Raw genomic sequence first — 16,594 nt, forward strand, 5'->3', positions numbered from 1 at the left:
CCTAGCACACTGGGAACACTCTTCCTGCTACATAATGGTAGTGGAGGAGGAAAGTGACACAGAGAAAAGCAGCACTGCCAAGGCTGGGAGGGAACAAGGGAAGAGATTATGGAAAACCCCAAAACAAGGAAGAAGGATTCAGAAGGGGAAGACCACAAACGTAGGTAAACCAGAGCTCCCAAAGCCCAGGGAAGCATTTATCATAGACTGATGTAACTAGTCCCTGTTTCTCATCTCTAGCCAACCCATCTTCCCGACTGTGCTTCTTAGAGACATCGAGTCAGCAACCCCTCCATTAACAACTGCATATTGAAACAAAGCCCTCTGCTGAACACTTTCAAGGATACCTTGAGTCCTTGCCAGGGTAGGCTGCCTCGAAGGAAATACATGAACATATGGCCTAGGGCTTCCAAATCATCCCGCCGGCTTTGCTCTAAAAGGGAAGACAGATCACACATTATGTTTGCAGTTATTAAAGCAGAAAGGGGTTCAAAACCGAGTAATCCCTTCAGAAAACCTTCTGCTCTGGAAAGGCTCTGCTTACTCATTCTTTGTGCAGCTAAACCAGGGATAGTATTTTAGATCAAAACCAAAAAACTTTATGTACTTCCTTTGCTGTCACTGGCAAGTAAAGAGGAAAAGAGCAAATCCTAAACTGAAACCAAATCCAAATCACTAAATGGTGAGTAACCACCCCTCAGTCATTGCTGTCACCTTCCTGAAAGTCAGGTAATTTAAAAGAAATTATATGAAGATATATTTTCACATATTTGGCTACAGTTACCCTTTGGGTTACCATCACAGAAAGTGAGAAGCAGATTAAATAGCTAAAACTTTTAAACAGTCCATTCTGGGATCCCTAGGTGGCTCAGCGGGGATCCCTGGGTGGCTCAGCATTTTAGCACCTGCCTTTGGCCCAGGGTGTGATCCTGGAGTCCCAGGATCAAGTCCCACATCGGGCTCCCTGCGTGGAGCCTGCTTCTACCTCTGCCTGTGTCTCTGCCTCTCTCTCTCTTTCTGTGTGTCTCTCATGAATAAATAAAATCTTAAAAATAAAATAAAATAAAAATAAACAGTCCATTTTGGCTAGGCCTGCAGAGACACAAGCTGTAGAATGCCTAGCACACATGGCTAGTACTTTTAATTCATCGTAAAAATTAACAAATAAAATTTAGTTTGCCATAAACATCAATGTAGAATCTCAGCTTCAATCCATCTGTACCATGTTCCATAGCCACCCTAAGAAAAATTTAAAATTTATTATGGGAGGTGCCCTTTATGGGCACATAAAACAGGATCCCCACATTCTGGGGCCTTATCATGTAAAACCAGTTGTTAGATTTTTCTTTCTTTTCTTTTAACTGGAAAGACTAAGATGGCAAAGAACTGAAGAATATTTAATAAAAAATGTCATTTCATCTCATAAAACATCCACTACCATTATTGGCAGAATGAATGTAAGTAGTACATGCCCCTCTATTCCTTATTTGCCACTTATGGCTCATCTCAGACATCTTATGTGTTTATGTCTCCAAATGAAGTTTAGGGTTTTATCAAGAGAAATTAGAGAGACAAGACTAAGGGGCTACTCTACACTCAATCACGCTTTCTTTGTGTAGGAAGGAAAAATCGAAGAGGCAGGGAGGCAGGGAAAGCTACTCAGCTCAAAATACAAAAGTACAATATGTTTAAGGACTGCCTCCAATTATGGGAAATGTGCATGAAAAAGAGTGAATAGAACTCTACAGGGCAGAGGAGGAAAGAAAAGGCAACTTTCTAAATTGCAGTTTGAACACGGTTTTTGGCAAGGTGGTCAAGTATTGGGAAAAGGGAGGCACCCTGACTAGAGAGAAATAACAAAAATGAGTGGATGCACATCAATTGAAATGGTCTTAAAAAGAATGAAATAAAACAGCAAGACCAACAGAAGCTTTTGTCTACACGCTTGCCTGAGATTTGCAACAAATTTTATATATAATTGAAAACAAAAAGCCACTAGATGAAAAGAGTTTGTTAGCAGAACCTAAAGACACACGAATAAAAAAGAAAGTACAAGCAGGGTGAGTTGAGGCCTCCTACAAAGCAGGGCAGATAGAGAACCCACACCCTGCAGTTTCTCACACTGTATCACACCTACTCATTGCCTTTCCATTTTTATATCCACTTCCTGTAACAAGAGGCCCCCTTGATAATAAAAAATTCACTGGACAAATGGTTGCACTTTTGTCAGTTGAGCACTAGAGGGCAAAACTCTCCACATTTTCAATGCCGATCAGCATTTGAGAAAAAAGCCCAACTTCTCTCCATAGTAAAGCCCATTATAAAATGTGTTTTTTTTTTTAAATTAAAACCATCCACACCTAAACCCACTGGAATAACTAATAAAATAGTTTTCCAAATACTTAGCACTATGAAAAATAGCTGTGGAAATTATAATCATAGGAAGATCAATGGCTCCTGAGTCAGGTTATCTAGCTCCTGGCCGATTCTTTCCATTAATTGATCCATGTGAAATTAAGCATAGACAAGTCATGTACTTTGGGCTGCAATCCGCTCATCTGAAAATAAAGTGGTTGATTTAGATAATCTGAAAAGTAATTTTCCAGTTCTAAAATTCTAAAGTAATTAATCTATGATAATTTGAGCCATTAATAATCTATAATTTAAGCCTTCTACCCCTCAATAAAAAGAGGGGTAGAAGGCTTAAAATAAAGCATGAAGAGTCATGCTTTATTTCCTTTTTTTTTTTTTTAAGATTTTATTTATTTATTCATGAGAGACACACAGAGAGAAAGAGGCAGAGACACAGGCAGAGGGAGAAGCAGGCTCCATGCACCGGAAGCCCGACGTGGGATTCAATCCCAGGTCTCCAGGATCATGCCCTGGGCCAAAGGCAGGCACCAAACCGCTGCGCCACCCAGGGATCCCTTATTTCCATACTTTGAAAACTTCACATTCATGTAATTCAGTATTTCCACATGCCCTCATTTTTTTCATGAAGAAAGATTTTTTTATTTTGTTTTTTTTTTGGTTTTTTTTTAGAAGAAAGGTTTTAATATGAGTGGGACCAGTAGCACCTAGAATTCTTCACACCATAAAAGCCTGGTTTCAGCCATTCAAAAAGATGCTTGGTTTACATGTGTCACATCCCTGATTCTAGGTCAAATATACTTTGCTGGAAGAAAGGGGCTAGGTGCCCCATTGTTCTCATCCTAACCTCAACTGTTAGAGAATACAAAATAGGCTACCTTAATCAGCTAGAAGGTAGCTAATCTAATGCAGTCATGTCAGGTTTGGGAGGCTGCTTCCCTTATTCTCCCTCACAAAATTAACAGGCAATTCGCTCCAAGGCACTTGAAGATACACTTCTTTTTATTTTTTAAAAGATTTTATTTATTTATGCATGAGAGACATATATAGAGAGAGGCAGGGATACAGGCAGAGGGAGAAGCAGGCTCCATGCAGGGAGCCGGATGTGGGACTCGATCCCCTGTCTCCAAGGATCCCACCCTGGGCTGAAGATGGCACTAAACCACTGAGTCACCGGGGGCTGTCCACACTTCTCTTCTTCATTACAACATAGAGAATGCTACACATTTAAAAACCGGTATGATTGGAATTCCTATGGAAACCTCTCTGCTTTGAGACCCTGACCAGAGTTTAAAGGGCATGTGAAAACCATCAATATGTATTCTCTGTAATATGGAGAGGACAAAATACAGTGACAGGTTTAATGTGACCTGGAAAACTCTGGAACTCAGGAAGTTCAAGCTTGGAGATAAACTCAAAAGTTCCAACAGCAATAGCTACGCCAAGAGATGAAAGAACCCAGTCTGATGACCATGTGTACTTGAAACATATTTTATCAAATAAATATATGGCGACCATTTTGAGTCTTTGCTACTATTATGCACTATGCTAAACCCTTTACATGCATTATCAGAATCCTATAGTATAAGGTACTATTATCATACTCATTTCATAGATGAGATAACTGAGGCTAAGAGAAGAAGGTTACTGGACCAAAATCACATAGCTTTAAGTGCAGGAGCCACGATTTGCATCCCTTCTTTATAACCATTACCTTGTACCTTGTACAAATATAACACAGATACCCATCCCTTGTCTCTTCTTGCCTTTCCTGACAAGAATTATAAAATCAGAACATGAATTGCTGTACCTAGGGAGCAGGCATTAGAACAACTTCTACAGTCTGTCAGTTAAACCAAAAAATCATGTCTTTACTATTTACGACAGTCTGTCTCTTAGTAAAAAGGAAGGAAAAGGGAATACTGAACACTATGCAAGAGATCTGTGTTACATATACTACCCATTCAACCCACAAAACACATCCTTATGAAATACTACTTTCATTTTACAGATAAGTTTCAGGAAGATTAAGCAACTTCTCCAAAATGACACAGATAGTAAGTGGCAGAGGACTTTCTGGTCTAATCTTAAAATATTACATTTAGTTAAGTGAGGATTTCCATATGGTTACCAAAAAAATCCTGACAGCCTTCATGATTTCAATTCAAGTTATAACACTTTGTAATATAATTTTCACTCTTTACTAACATTAGAATCCTCATCTGAATACCTAGGCAGTTTACTCAATAAGGCAACCTTGCAGCCATTTAAAACACTTATTAGTGTACAAAAATTCATTAATATCTTAACACCCAATATAATTAGCTATGTCTAGGAGTATGGAACTTGAAAATATTATTCTGCTTACATGTCTACTTTACTCTCAAGAGTGGTGATTTTCAAACATTTTAAAAAATCACTGTGGAACCTTTTCTACTATAGAATCTTCCAAGGAAGGCCAATATATAAAATAGATAAAAAGGGAAGTTTTTCTGGAGAAGCTAGTGAGGGGCCGAGGGTCTTGTCTATTTGGCCTTCCTTAGGCTTCTCGTTATTTATTTATTTATTTTTTTGGCTTCTCTTTAAATATTCTCCTCTGGACTAGTTCCTCTAACAAGTAAGGCTCCTGCCTTGATTAGAGCTTTTAGCAAGGATTTGTATAAATTGTCTATCTTGAAAAAAAGGCAAGACTCATATATTTGCAGTGAATAAGACATAGGCTTTTCCTCAAAGCCAGTATTCCTGGAATTATGCACAGTGACCAGAAGCAGAGTCCATGTTTTAGGGACACACTTCCCCAATACAGATACCAACCAGCACAATGTCCTTTCAGAACTGTCATATATGGAGTCATTCATCTGTAAACACCAAATTTATCACTAGACTTACTAAAATGCTATCATCTTAATACAAGAATTCAAGTACCCACAATACTGAGAAACTAAGTTGTCAACAGGATACTTAGGAAAGTCACTAATTTACCACTTTAGTTTCTCAAGTATAAAAAGCACTTGCCTTGTGAAGCAATAAGAATCACAAGTCATAATGCACAATGAGGACAAAAGTAGCATTGGAATAAAAGGTTATCTTAGGGACCCGCCCTTTTCATGAAGCAGAAAATAAACACACCTTTGCCAAGATGTGTGTTGATAGACATATATCTTGCAGTTCCAGTTAAACTTTTGTGCTCCCTATAAGGTATGTGTTTTTTGGTTTCAGGGTCAATGTATTCCTTGGCCAGTCCAAAATCTATAATGTGTATAACATGCTCTTTCTTATTGCCTTGTCGGCCAATCAGGAAGTTCTCTGGCTTCACATCTCGGTAAATGAGATTCTTTGAATGCACATATTCCATTCGAGAAAGCTAAAAGAGAAAAAACATCAATGAAAATACTCTAAAGAAGTTTATTGAAAAAAAAAAAAAACATCAAAATGTGTTTTCTTTTATCAGCCCAAGGTTTTAACACTGAAATAAAAATATAACTAATTTCTTCTTCACCACTCAGTCACTTCATGCTTATAAACCAGTAAATATTCTCTGATACAAAGATATACATAATATCCAGATAAATGAAAACGGGACAGCACTGTTCAGCTAAAATATATAGTTTTACCTCATAATGTTACAATTTATAAATGATGCATGGAATTAGGTGTTTTTAGGGTACTTTAGAAAATACGCGTTTGAGAGGCAATAGTATGTCCAGCCAGGACTAGTGTTATTGGCCTCTGGAGACAGGTGCCACTGCCACATGCACCTCCTGCCCACACCTTCCTATCCTCAGTCAGACAGGACTCCCCAGCCTAGTTCTCTCTGTTGCAAAAATATGGGAAGTGAGGTCCAGAGAAGTTAGTACTGGACCGATTTCATAAAGCTAATTAGCAGCAGAGGTAGAAGTGTAGTTTTTATGTGAAAATAAACCGAGCCCCAAATGATAATCATAAAATTGTTTCAGGGGCATCCGGGTGGCCAACTGATAAGTGGCCAACTCTTGATTTCTGCTCAGGTCATGATCTCAGGGTCCTGGGATTCAGCCCCACGTTGGGCTCTGTGCAGTGGGGAGTCTGCTCGGGGATTCTCTATCTCCCTCTCCTGTCCCTCCTCCCGCTCACATGCACATGTGCGCTCTAAAATAAATAAATCTTTTAAAAAGTTATTTCACATTTCATTAGGTTTTATTTCCATCTATGATACTTTTCTACTTAGCACAGAAAGGGAAGCTCAGGCATCTGAATTTGGGACTCAAAAGTCAAGGTCAAGGTCAACTTTCTAACATTTCCAATCTTTTACTGTAAAGTGCATGAGACCATCATCATTTCAGACCAATAAAGATACATTTGCATCTTCCTCTAAGGGACTGACAAAATACTCAAAGGAACTGCCTTAACTGCTCTTGAACTGGCACTGGTGTGTAATCTGGTTGGAGTAAGAGAGCTGTCTCTTCAGCTCTACCAGTCTCTGTGAGAAATGGAGGCCAGAGAACTAACACAGGCTCTTGGTCACACAGCTTGGGAATCTGATTGTTAGAGCAGTGGGTTACATCACCAACCCTTTCTTGGATGCAAGGGTGAGGGGAGAGTACAGTACCTTACAGCCATGTGCTTAAAACCTATAAATAAAACATCAAGGAAATTACTTGCATTTGTACAATTTCACCTAATCATCCTCTTTCTTCTCAATCTAAATTATATGCTTCCACTTCAGTTAAGGGCAGGGTGTTGCTCCAAGGTGCAAATTCTTAAAATAGAGCACACAAAAGATACACCGTGACTTCTCTAGGTTAACCCTTTTTGCCTGGCCTCCTTTGTAGAATGTCATCAATCCTCTGAGCGTGCATTCACCAGGTGTCACTACAGCTGAGAAAGCACTAAAAGGGGCACAAGGATGTAGCTGGGGAACCCATCTGTCTTTCTGCAGAATAGCAATGCCCACTTACCAATTGCATGTCATCCTTGTGCAGGGGCCGTGCTAGTAGTCTCTGTACCATTTCAATTTTAGTATATGTGCTGCTGAAGTAAGCACCCCACTTACCAATTGGATGGCTATCATCAACACCGTCTTCAAAGTAAAAGTTCGGTCACAGAGGTCAAACAAATCCTCCAGGCTCGGGCCGAGGAGCTCCAGCACCATGGCATTGTATTTCCCACATGGTCCAAAGTAATACACCTGTGGCAGACCTTCACCTGCAAGCAGGGAAGAGATGGGGTACAGAGTGGGGGACACAAAACCCAAAATATGAGGTCGCTCCATCAGCACTGAGTAGACAGAAAGTGTAATTTGTGAGATGTCCATTTTCTTTCAAAGTCCTCCTGGAGAACCAGAACTGAGCACAGCAGCTTCAAAGGGAACTAATAATGGGCAGGAAAGGCGAGCCGCTGCACAATGGCCTCAAATAAGCAGCTATTTTATACCAGAGTGACAAAGGTATTTCCACTGCTGTATAAGACAGAGAATGGTTCCTGATCCATTACTGGATCAGAGCATAAACTATTCTCCCCCAAGGAGGCCTGAAAGTACACAGTTATAAAAGGTTCAAAAGACAGCTCACTGTGTTCAAAGGCCAGCCCAACCGGCCCTGTGGCATTATCTGTGGTTTCCTCTGTGCTCCCTATGCTTACTGCCAACGGCACACGTAGCTGTTTGCAGCTGGCACCCCAAGGAGAACTTGGACTGAGGGTTGAGGTCACAGAGGGTGCAGCCTGACCCTCTTCTCACAGGCAGTCTCTGTACTTTCCTGTTTTCTATCAGCTGGGGCAAAGTCAACACACAGGGTTTGGTTACTGGTAAGTAATTCTGAAAGGAAGGGGTGTGTGTGGTGGGGGAGACAAGGCTGGGCTTTCCCCAGATTTGAAATTCATAGCTCTGAGGTGCCAAAATCTAGACTTTCTCACCTAAGTGGCAACTTGCGAATGAATTTCCTTTTTAAAGTGTATTGTAAATATGAAGCATTCAGCAAATATGTGTTAAATGGCACCATGTGAACAGTAGATACGAACAAGACTACAGAACATTTTAAAAATCTGTTCTCGAGCAGAAGCACTTCCATCTTACACATTTATGTATACCATGGTGTGCAGTTGCTTCTGCCTACAAGTTTTTTAGACAACATTCTCTCCATCTCTCTCTTCTCTTAATATGTACAGCAGGATATAAGCAGAGGTGATTCTCTCTGCTATAATCTGAAGGCTTGGGTCTCTGCCTCTCCCTCCCCAAATTCCTATGTTGAAAACCTAATGCCCAATGTGATGGTTTTAAGAGGTGAGGCCTAGGGGTGACTGAGTGGCTTAGTGGTTGATTGTCTGCCTTTTGCTCAGGTTGGGATCCCAGGGTCCTGGAATGGAGTCCTGCAGCAGGCTCCCCGCGGGGAGCCTATGTCTCTGCCTCTCTCATGAATAAATACATAAAATCTTAAAAAAAAAAAAAAAAAGAGGTAGGCCTTTGGGGAGAAATTAGATCATGAAGGTTCTAAGAACCCTCGGGACTAAGATTTGTGCCCTTATAAAAGAAACCCTAGAGTGCTCCCTAGCCCCTTCCACCATGTGAGGACACAGCAAAAAGGCAGAAGAGGGTCTCTGCCAGAACCTGACTGTGATCAACACCTGATCTTGGACTGTGAGAAAGACATTTCTGACTTTATAGAGCCACCCAGTCTATGATATTTTGTTACAGCAGCCCAAAGAGACTTAGACAATATCTGAGACTTAAACCTCTAGCCCAGCATCCCCATCCTTATCCCCAGGAGAAATCTGGTCTATGTGGAGTTGGTGCAATGTCGTTGCTATGCCATGTATTTCATGCCTCTCTCTTGTGCTGCTGGCATCTCTTGTTCCATCTAGGTCTGAAGCAACTTCAGTGTTTTGATATGTTCATCCCTAGCTCGTACCATCGAAAGTAGTGTACTCTGCTCCTGCCAGCTCCATAAATATCCACTGAATTGTCCTTGTGGTTGTTTCGATTCTCCCTATCTCTAAAAGGAAACAAGATTCAATTTGAAGTGTCTTTTTCTCCCCTGTTGTTCTGAATTCATTTTTCAGTTTGTTTAAAGTACACAAAACCTAACACCTGTTCCCAATGTGTCCTGCTGAAAAACCAAAGCAGAACACCATCGTAGAGAGTCACTACTTTTATTAATCAGACATTTGGGAGATGCTAGTTTGGGGACCTTTCAAATTTATATCCTATATAATAGTTTTTGATGTCACTAAAATTTGATTTTCCTAAATATTACATTCTTCAAAACAACTTTGTGGCAGATCTGTTAGTTGCCTGCCCAGTGTCCATTCTCTCCTCCCCTCCTTACTTAGTAAGAAAACTTCTAATCACTGGAATAGCAACCTTCCCAGTTATAACTTTCCAGCCTCCCTTGATAACAGGAATGACCAGTGAGGTAGAAGCAAAAATTGCTGGATAAGTGGTTCTAGAAAAGCTCTTTCATGGTAGCTGACGCAATTTGGAGGTATGCTCTCCTCTGATGATGGCTCAAGCTCCAGCAGCCATTTAGAACCACCAGACACTTTGAGGATATCAGACAGTGCCAAGAATGAATGGAACAAAAAAGAAAAAAGTGAGTCCCTGTTGACGGTGAAGTAATCAGTAGTGTTGGACTTCCCTTCCCACTAGACTTTTTAATCTAAAAAAAAAAAAAAAAATCAATTTCTACCTTGACTGAACTGTTATTTGGATCTTTTTTCATAGCCAAATCTAATCCTAATTAATAAACATATTATTCTTTTAATTGGTTAAATTGCTAATCTGGGCCCAATATCCTCCTTCTGAAGTACAAGCTAGAAGTCAGGTCTGCTTAGAAATATAATACTGACATAACTTCCTAGACTTGCTGACAATACTTAAGGATCAGTTTAAATGAGACAAATGATCATTTGTTCTTGACAATCTTTGTCTTGTTTCTGACAAATCTAGGCATCTCTTGTCAGAAATTTCCATGTTTACTAAGAAGTCACAAAAGCATTCGGGGTAATGTCTATAATTTCTAACTATGAGTTCTATCACTCATAACTCCACCCTAGTACCTTCAAAGATGTGAGGTGTTCCTGCTGGTTGCATTTTTGCTCCTTGTATTAAATACCCTGACACTTCACAATACTCTGACAGGCTTCAGATGCTCAGGACAACGTCTAGATTCCTGAGTAGCTTGCAGCTTTTCTCAAAGATGGACTAGGTTTAAGATACTATTGTAGGAAGGGCTCAAGTCAGTCTTTGATCTAGTATTTGGTTCTGCTACCAACCCTGAAAATTCTTTCATGTCTCTCTGCTTTTCATGTATAAAAAGGAGGGGTTTAGACTGGTTACATTTTTTTTTTTAAGATTTTATTTATTTATTCATGAGAGACACACAGAGAGAGAGAGAGGCAGAGACACAGGCAGAGGGAGAAGCAGGCTCCATGCAGGGAGCCCGATGTCGGACTCGTTCCTGGGTCTCCAGGATCATGCGCTAGGCTGTAGGCGGCGCTAAACCACTGAGCCACCAGGGCTGCCCTGGTTTCCTTTTAAAACCAAATTCCTGACAATAGCTAGGATTTCCTTCTAGCTACCTTCTGGGTTCCTCTTTCTAAAGCCACAGAATCCATATGAATGAAGTATGCCTCCATCTTATACAGAATATGTGTGGGTCAAATTAGAATGTAAGCTGGTAGTGGTAGTCAACTGGAAATGTCTCTCTTGAAAATACCTTTAAAACTTTAAAAAACAGATGCAGTGACTTCACTTCAAAACTACTAACCCCGAACTTATGGTAGTGGATGTAAGCATGATTCCACAAGTCATTTTGAAGTGTGACCTTAGCTGGAAAACTCTGTATCTAGAAGGTAGAAATAAAGGGCACTGCAATGTTTTATGACCAATACATATATTATGAGGACTCAGAAAACTGATCAGTCTCTTTCAAAAGTTCTTTCACATCAGAATATCCAGACTTAATATATTTTAACAGGAATCATTTTAAGGCTATTTAAAAGACTTGTCTGTTTAGTTTCTTAGGTTTTGACAGAAAACGTGCCAAATATAAAAGTCTCTTTGGGAGATGGAGCCATAATTTATTAGAATTATCTGTACAGGAAGATGCCCACGCAAGTTCCATTCTGTGCCTAGTTTTTCACATGACTTCCCATAAGTGGCCAGTACTGGTGATGAAAGACATGGACATAAGCCCACTAAGAAAGTCTATCTCTTTGGTCAGAGATTAGCACATGCTAATGACTTATCCTGGGCTGCATTTAAATGAGAAATCCTGTATGTGCTATTTCACTTTTCTTCTGCAGAGCCATCTTGAATTCACTGCTCAAGATATCTTTAATCAATCAACATTATGCTGTGAACTCCTTTAATAAGACTGGGGGGGGTGGCTAGAGCCCTAAATGCAACACAGCTATAAATGTGGTAAACAAGATACTTCCTGGAAGTAAATATGAAGTACTGAGAATGAAGTGAGAGAGGTGGGCAAGGCAGACATCCAATGAAGTCTTTGATCCATGAAATCTCAGAAACTAAGGTAGTTTAATAATCTCTCATCTGCTTTGAAATAAATCATAAATAAGATCTCCTTCCTAGGGATCCCTGGGTGGCGCAGAGGTTTGGCGCCTGCCTTTGGCCCAGGGCGCGATCCTGGAGACCCGGGATCGAATCCCACATCGGGCTCCCGGTGCATGGAGCCTGCTTCTCCCTCTGCCTGTGTCTCTGCCTCTCTCTCTCTCTCTCTCTCTCTCTGTGTGACTATCATAAATAAATAAAGAAAAAAAATATTAAAAAAATAAAATAAAATAAAATAAAATAAAATAAAAACAAAACAAAAATAAAAAAATAAACCAAAACTGCAAGGTTAGGTATACCCTGCACATGCTATCTTGTACATTTTTGCAGGGTACTTTGAAACACCTTTCCCATCCATCAATAACAAATTCTTATAAATCCTGCTGGACATGCGGCTCACAGACGTATCAAGTCGCACAGAACAGGAAGTGAGATGCACAACATGACATCTAATTTTCAGTCTGTCATAAATTTAACTTGGGTTAAACACACCAAACCAAGGATAATGGCTTCTTTATCATCTAAAGTGTTAGCTAAAAAGATTCCATAAAGCATTATGAACAGTAACTACTCTAAGTAGAGATATTTTTAAATGCACATCAGGCTGAGAACTGAAATAGAACCACCTCGAAGCTTTTGGCAATTTGATCACATTATTGCTTAATAATTAGCCTTTCACTCTTTTTGAAAAACTAAATTACCTAGCTGTGAAGCAAGTTCAACTAAGTCCCATACCTATATTAATATCTGGATGTAAAAAATAACACCTATATTAATATTTCCATAAAAAATAAGTATACGTAGATGATGACTGCATCTGAAATCAGGGCTGGAGAAAACCTTTAAGAACATAATGACCTTGGGATCCCTGGGTGGCGCAGCGGGTTGGCGCCTGCCTTTGGCCCAGGGCGCGATCCTGGAGACCCGGGATCGAATCCCACGTCGGGCTCCCGGTGCATGGAGCCTGCTTCTCTCTCTGCCTGTGTCTCTGCCCCTCTCTCTCTCTCTGTGACTATCATGAATAAATAAATAAAATCTTTAAAAAAAAAAAAAAAAAGAACATAATGACCTTGGCAGTTCCCTTCTTTTGTTTACACAGTTTGATTTTTTAATTTTTCCAGAAAATAGGACAGTTTTTCTCCAAAACTTAACTGTCTCATGGTAGCTGTCTTCTAGTACAACTACTGAATGTTCTTTAGTGTCAGTCAGTGATCAGGAAATTACTGTTTACATGGTGAATTATCATCAGGATTAATGATGATATTAAACAAGTCCATTTAACAAGAAAGCAGATGGAATAGGGAAATAAACAGGATGGTATTCCATAAGAAGTAAAAGGTGAAAATAAAAACAGCCTTTAAAACTCAGAAAATAACTCTATAAATGCCTCTTTACAGTATGAATCAGTTCATATATGAATCTATTCAAAATGCTGGCTTAATTAAAAAAAAAACAAAAAACGAAAACAGAAAATGAAAACAAAGCCCCAGCTAGACCTAGAATTAAGGAATCAGGATTGCTTTGTCCTGTAACAAAAAATGTTTTATAATCATCTTGTTCACAGGCCACTTGGGAATTTGAATATTGCTAAACATATGCTGCTAACATGAGCTCAAATTTGTATGGTTGGGAAAGAGAAGATGAAGAAAGGCAAGAGCAGATGAAAAATCTCACGTTCCTGAGCCCAAAAATTGTGCATTTATAGTTTCTGTATTACACACACACAATTACCAAGGCCTTGAGCCTCAAAGCATGTTCAAAGTTGTATTCATCCCAAGGGGCCAGGAAAGAAAACCTAAGGTGGGAGAACAGATTTTTTTCTGTAATAGCACCTAAGATAAAAACTGTTTAAAAATGTGTTGTGTATTGGGCTTGGGTGGGGGTGGGGTATCTTCTGTCTTTGCAAAAAGACTAACATAGCTCAGAACTGGTAAAAACTTACAGGACAAAAACCCAGTCTCTGAAAAATTTGCACTTTCTTTAGTATTGCATTCACAGTTCCTATGATTAAGTTATAGATACAGAATATCTACTGAGTTTCAAATGCTAAAAAGAGATATCCAATTCTTAACACACATCTGAGCAACAACTACAAAGTCAAGAAAGTTCTAGCAAGCACTTAAAAGGAATGAAAGAAAAAAAATGAGGCCACTCAAAAAATAGTGAACCCCTTCTTGACAATCTTGTCCCACTCCCATTATACTTTCTTTGTCCATGTGTCTGTCCTCCCTTCTAACAGAAGACCGTCTGAACACTATGACTACTATGTGTTAATTATGCTTATATGCCAGTGCCTAGCACTGGTCCAAGCATATGGTAGATAAGGGCAGGATAAATACTAAGTAAATAAACAACAAAAAAAAATTCAATGAAATGTCACTTGAGTTTTCTATTTGGAATGTACAATGCCTACCTCAAGATGCTAAAATGCACATATACAGAGCAAAAACAACTTCATCAGATTTTAAATGTGCAGGATGTGCTAACAGAGTTGATACTTATGGGTAGTTCTTGTTTGTTTTTCATAGAAATGACCTTTTTTTTAAAAAAAAAAAAGCTCTACTGGACAAGCCACCACTATGAAGATTCCAAGTAACTCAGAATTACAGTATTTCTACATTGGTTTTCTTTTGTGTATATTCTTCCATGATGGTTGTATATGGTACCTGCAGTTTTACCTTGCTATTTCCACATGTGGGCGAACTATTTAGAACTCTTCGTTTTAGTTAACAGAACCAAAAGCTACACATAAACAAATGCTTCCCCTCTCTCAAAAAAGCACCTGCTCAGGACGCCTGGGTGGCTCAGTGGTCAGCGTCTTCGTTCGGCTCAGGGTGTGATCCTGGAGTCCCAGGATGGAGTCCCACATTGGGTTCCACAAAGGGAGCCTGCTTCTCCCTCTGCCTGTGTTTCTCTGATGCTCTCTCTGTATCTCTCACGTATAAATAAAATCTTTAAAAAAAGCACCTGCCCACCCAAAGAGATTAAATGACCAACAAAATGAGTCATCTGAGCCATTTAATGGGCAAAGGCAGTCTGATGACATCTTCATAGCCCTTTCTTCTCCTACATCGTTCATTTTATAGACCAGTTCTTTACTTTGGTCCAGGCTAACTCGGAATTACATGGTCTTTTCCTTATGTAAGCAGCCCTTTTCTGTTACTTGTCATCCTGTGAAGAAAACAGGACAACTAATTCATTCCATTTTACATATGAGTTGGAGACCCAGACATGTGTGACCCTTCCTAGGTAACAGGGCACCCAAGTAACACCACCAGATCTCTGGACTCCAGATTCACTACTTTCTTCTTCCATTAAGTTGCCTACACCTCAGTCTCTGTTCTCCTTCCCATTCATTCATGTGGCTGCCAAAGTTATTTTCTACACTCCCTATCCTACCTCTTCCAAACCACATGCTTTTTTTGGTTAACATTTACTTTTTCTAGCAAATCTCTGTCACTCTTCTAGGATATAAATCCCTTGCCATATTACAAAAGCAGCTTAATTTGTCCTATCTTTTCCCTGGGTTCCCATTATTTTTATATCAGCTCCATGAATACCATCCTTTCAGCTTTCCTGTCATATATCCAGCTTCTATGGTTCTTGAGCTCTGTCAATTCCAGTCCCTGGTCCAGAAGAGGGGCAACCTGGGGCATTACTTTTTAAATTATGAAAGTGATATATACACATTCAAACAAATATAACAGCAAACCAAAAACAGTACAGGAATATATGAAGAAAAAGTATTCACATCCATAACAGATTAGATACATTGACATAATGAAGAATATTTTTCTGCAACTTCATTTTTAATTTAATATTATATAGTAGGCATTTTTTCTTGTCATCTCATGAATATATCTCATTCATTTTTTTAAAAGATTTTATTTATTTATTCATGAGAGACAGAGAGAGAGAGAGGCAGAGACACAGGTAGAGACAGAAGCAGGCTCCATGCAGAAAGCCCGACGTGGGACTCGACCCCGGGTCTCCAGGATCACGCCCTGGGCTGAAGGTGGCACTAAACTACTGAGCCACCTGGGATGCTCTATCTCATTCATTTTAACAGACACAGAGTAACCCACCCTATGATCTATTACATTTAAGTTTTTGTTAGTACTGATGGACATTTAGGTTGCATCTATATGATCTGGTGTTAGAATTAGACATAGTGAACTATTGCTTTGGCTGGCCTGCATCCTTTCTTCCTCTGATAACACCACTTGACTCTTCCAGTGAGGAAGCACCATTTCCTCGATACTACTTCATATCGTTAAAGTGGGGTCAATTCATTTCCCACTGCCATTCCAAGGATATGACTCAAGCCAGGTAAATCAAAATATTCTATCCCCTTGCCTTGGGGAACTGGGTCAAGGATGGGAGCTTGACCCATGCCAGTACAATAAGAGTCAACTCTAGGACTTTTGTGGAACAACAAAGAAAGAGGACAATTCCTCCCCACCTCTGCCCTCCCCTCATTGCTAAACTGGAAGGAGCTTAGCCTGGAGCTACCAGAGACTAACTACTACATGAAAACAGGGAGACTACCTATGAAAATGAAACACAGAGAAAGCAGAGCTGAGAGAAACAGAGACAGATAAATATGTTTCATAACCTGAGGATTGAGGACAGTGTTGGTCCTGGATCTGGCCTGCCTGAGGTGAGAATATTGCTGGA

The 16,594-nt window shown here is 39.7% G+C and overlaps 1 protein-coding gene and 1 non-coding gene across 41 annotated transcripts in view; both read right to left on the bottom strand.

The window, feature by feature from the left end:
* Positions 1-16,594, bottom strand: part of CSNK1G1 (casein kinase 1 gamma 1) — a 168,813-nt gene that overhangs the window by 38,970 nt on the left and 113,249 nt on the right. For 27 of the 40 annotated variants that reach the window (XR_012022765.1, XR_012022766.1, XM_072809084.1 and 24 more), the window contains 4 exons: positions 9,255-9,338; positions 7,403-7,554; positions 5,500-5,734; positions 348-433 (listed from right to left, as the gene is read on the bottom strand). Coding sequence is in view for 38 of the 40 variants with exons in the window: in XM_072809084.1 (XP_072665185.1) it covers positions 348-433; positions 5,500-5,734; positions 7,403-7,554; positions 9,255-9,338 (557 nt within the window). In the remaining 2 variants the exon portion in view is untranslated. The remainder of the gene's footprint in view (positions 1-347; positions 434-5,499; positions 5,735-7,402; positions 7,555-9,254; positions 9,339-16,594) is intronic. The other 13 variants (XM_072809088.1, XM_072809087.1, XM_072809096.1 and 10 more) reach the window with 1 other exon arrangement.
* On the bottom strand, positions 7,286-7,393 carry LOC140623394 (U6 spliceosomal RNA). The gene has a single exon (XR_012023015.1). It is a non-coding gene; the product is annotated as a U6 spliceosomal RNA (small nuclear RNA).

Source organism: Canis lupus, chromosome 32 (assembly GCF_048164855.1).
Source record: "Canis lupus baileyi chromosome 32, mCanLup2.hap1, whole genome shotgun sequence".
NCBI lineage: Eukaryota > Metazoa > Chordata > Mammalia > Carnivora > Canidae > Canis > Canis lupus.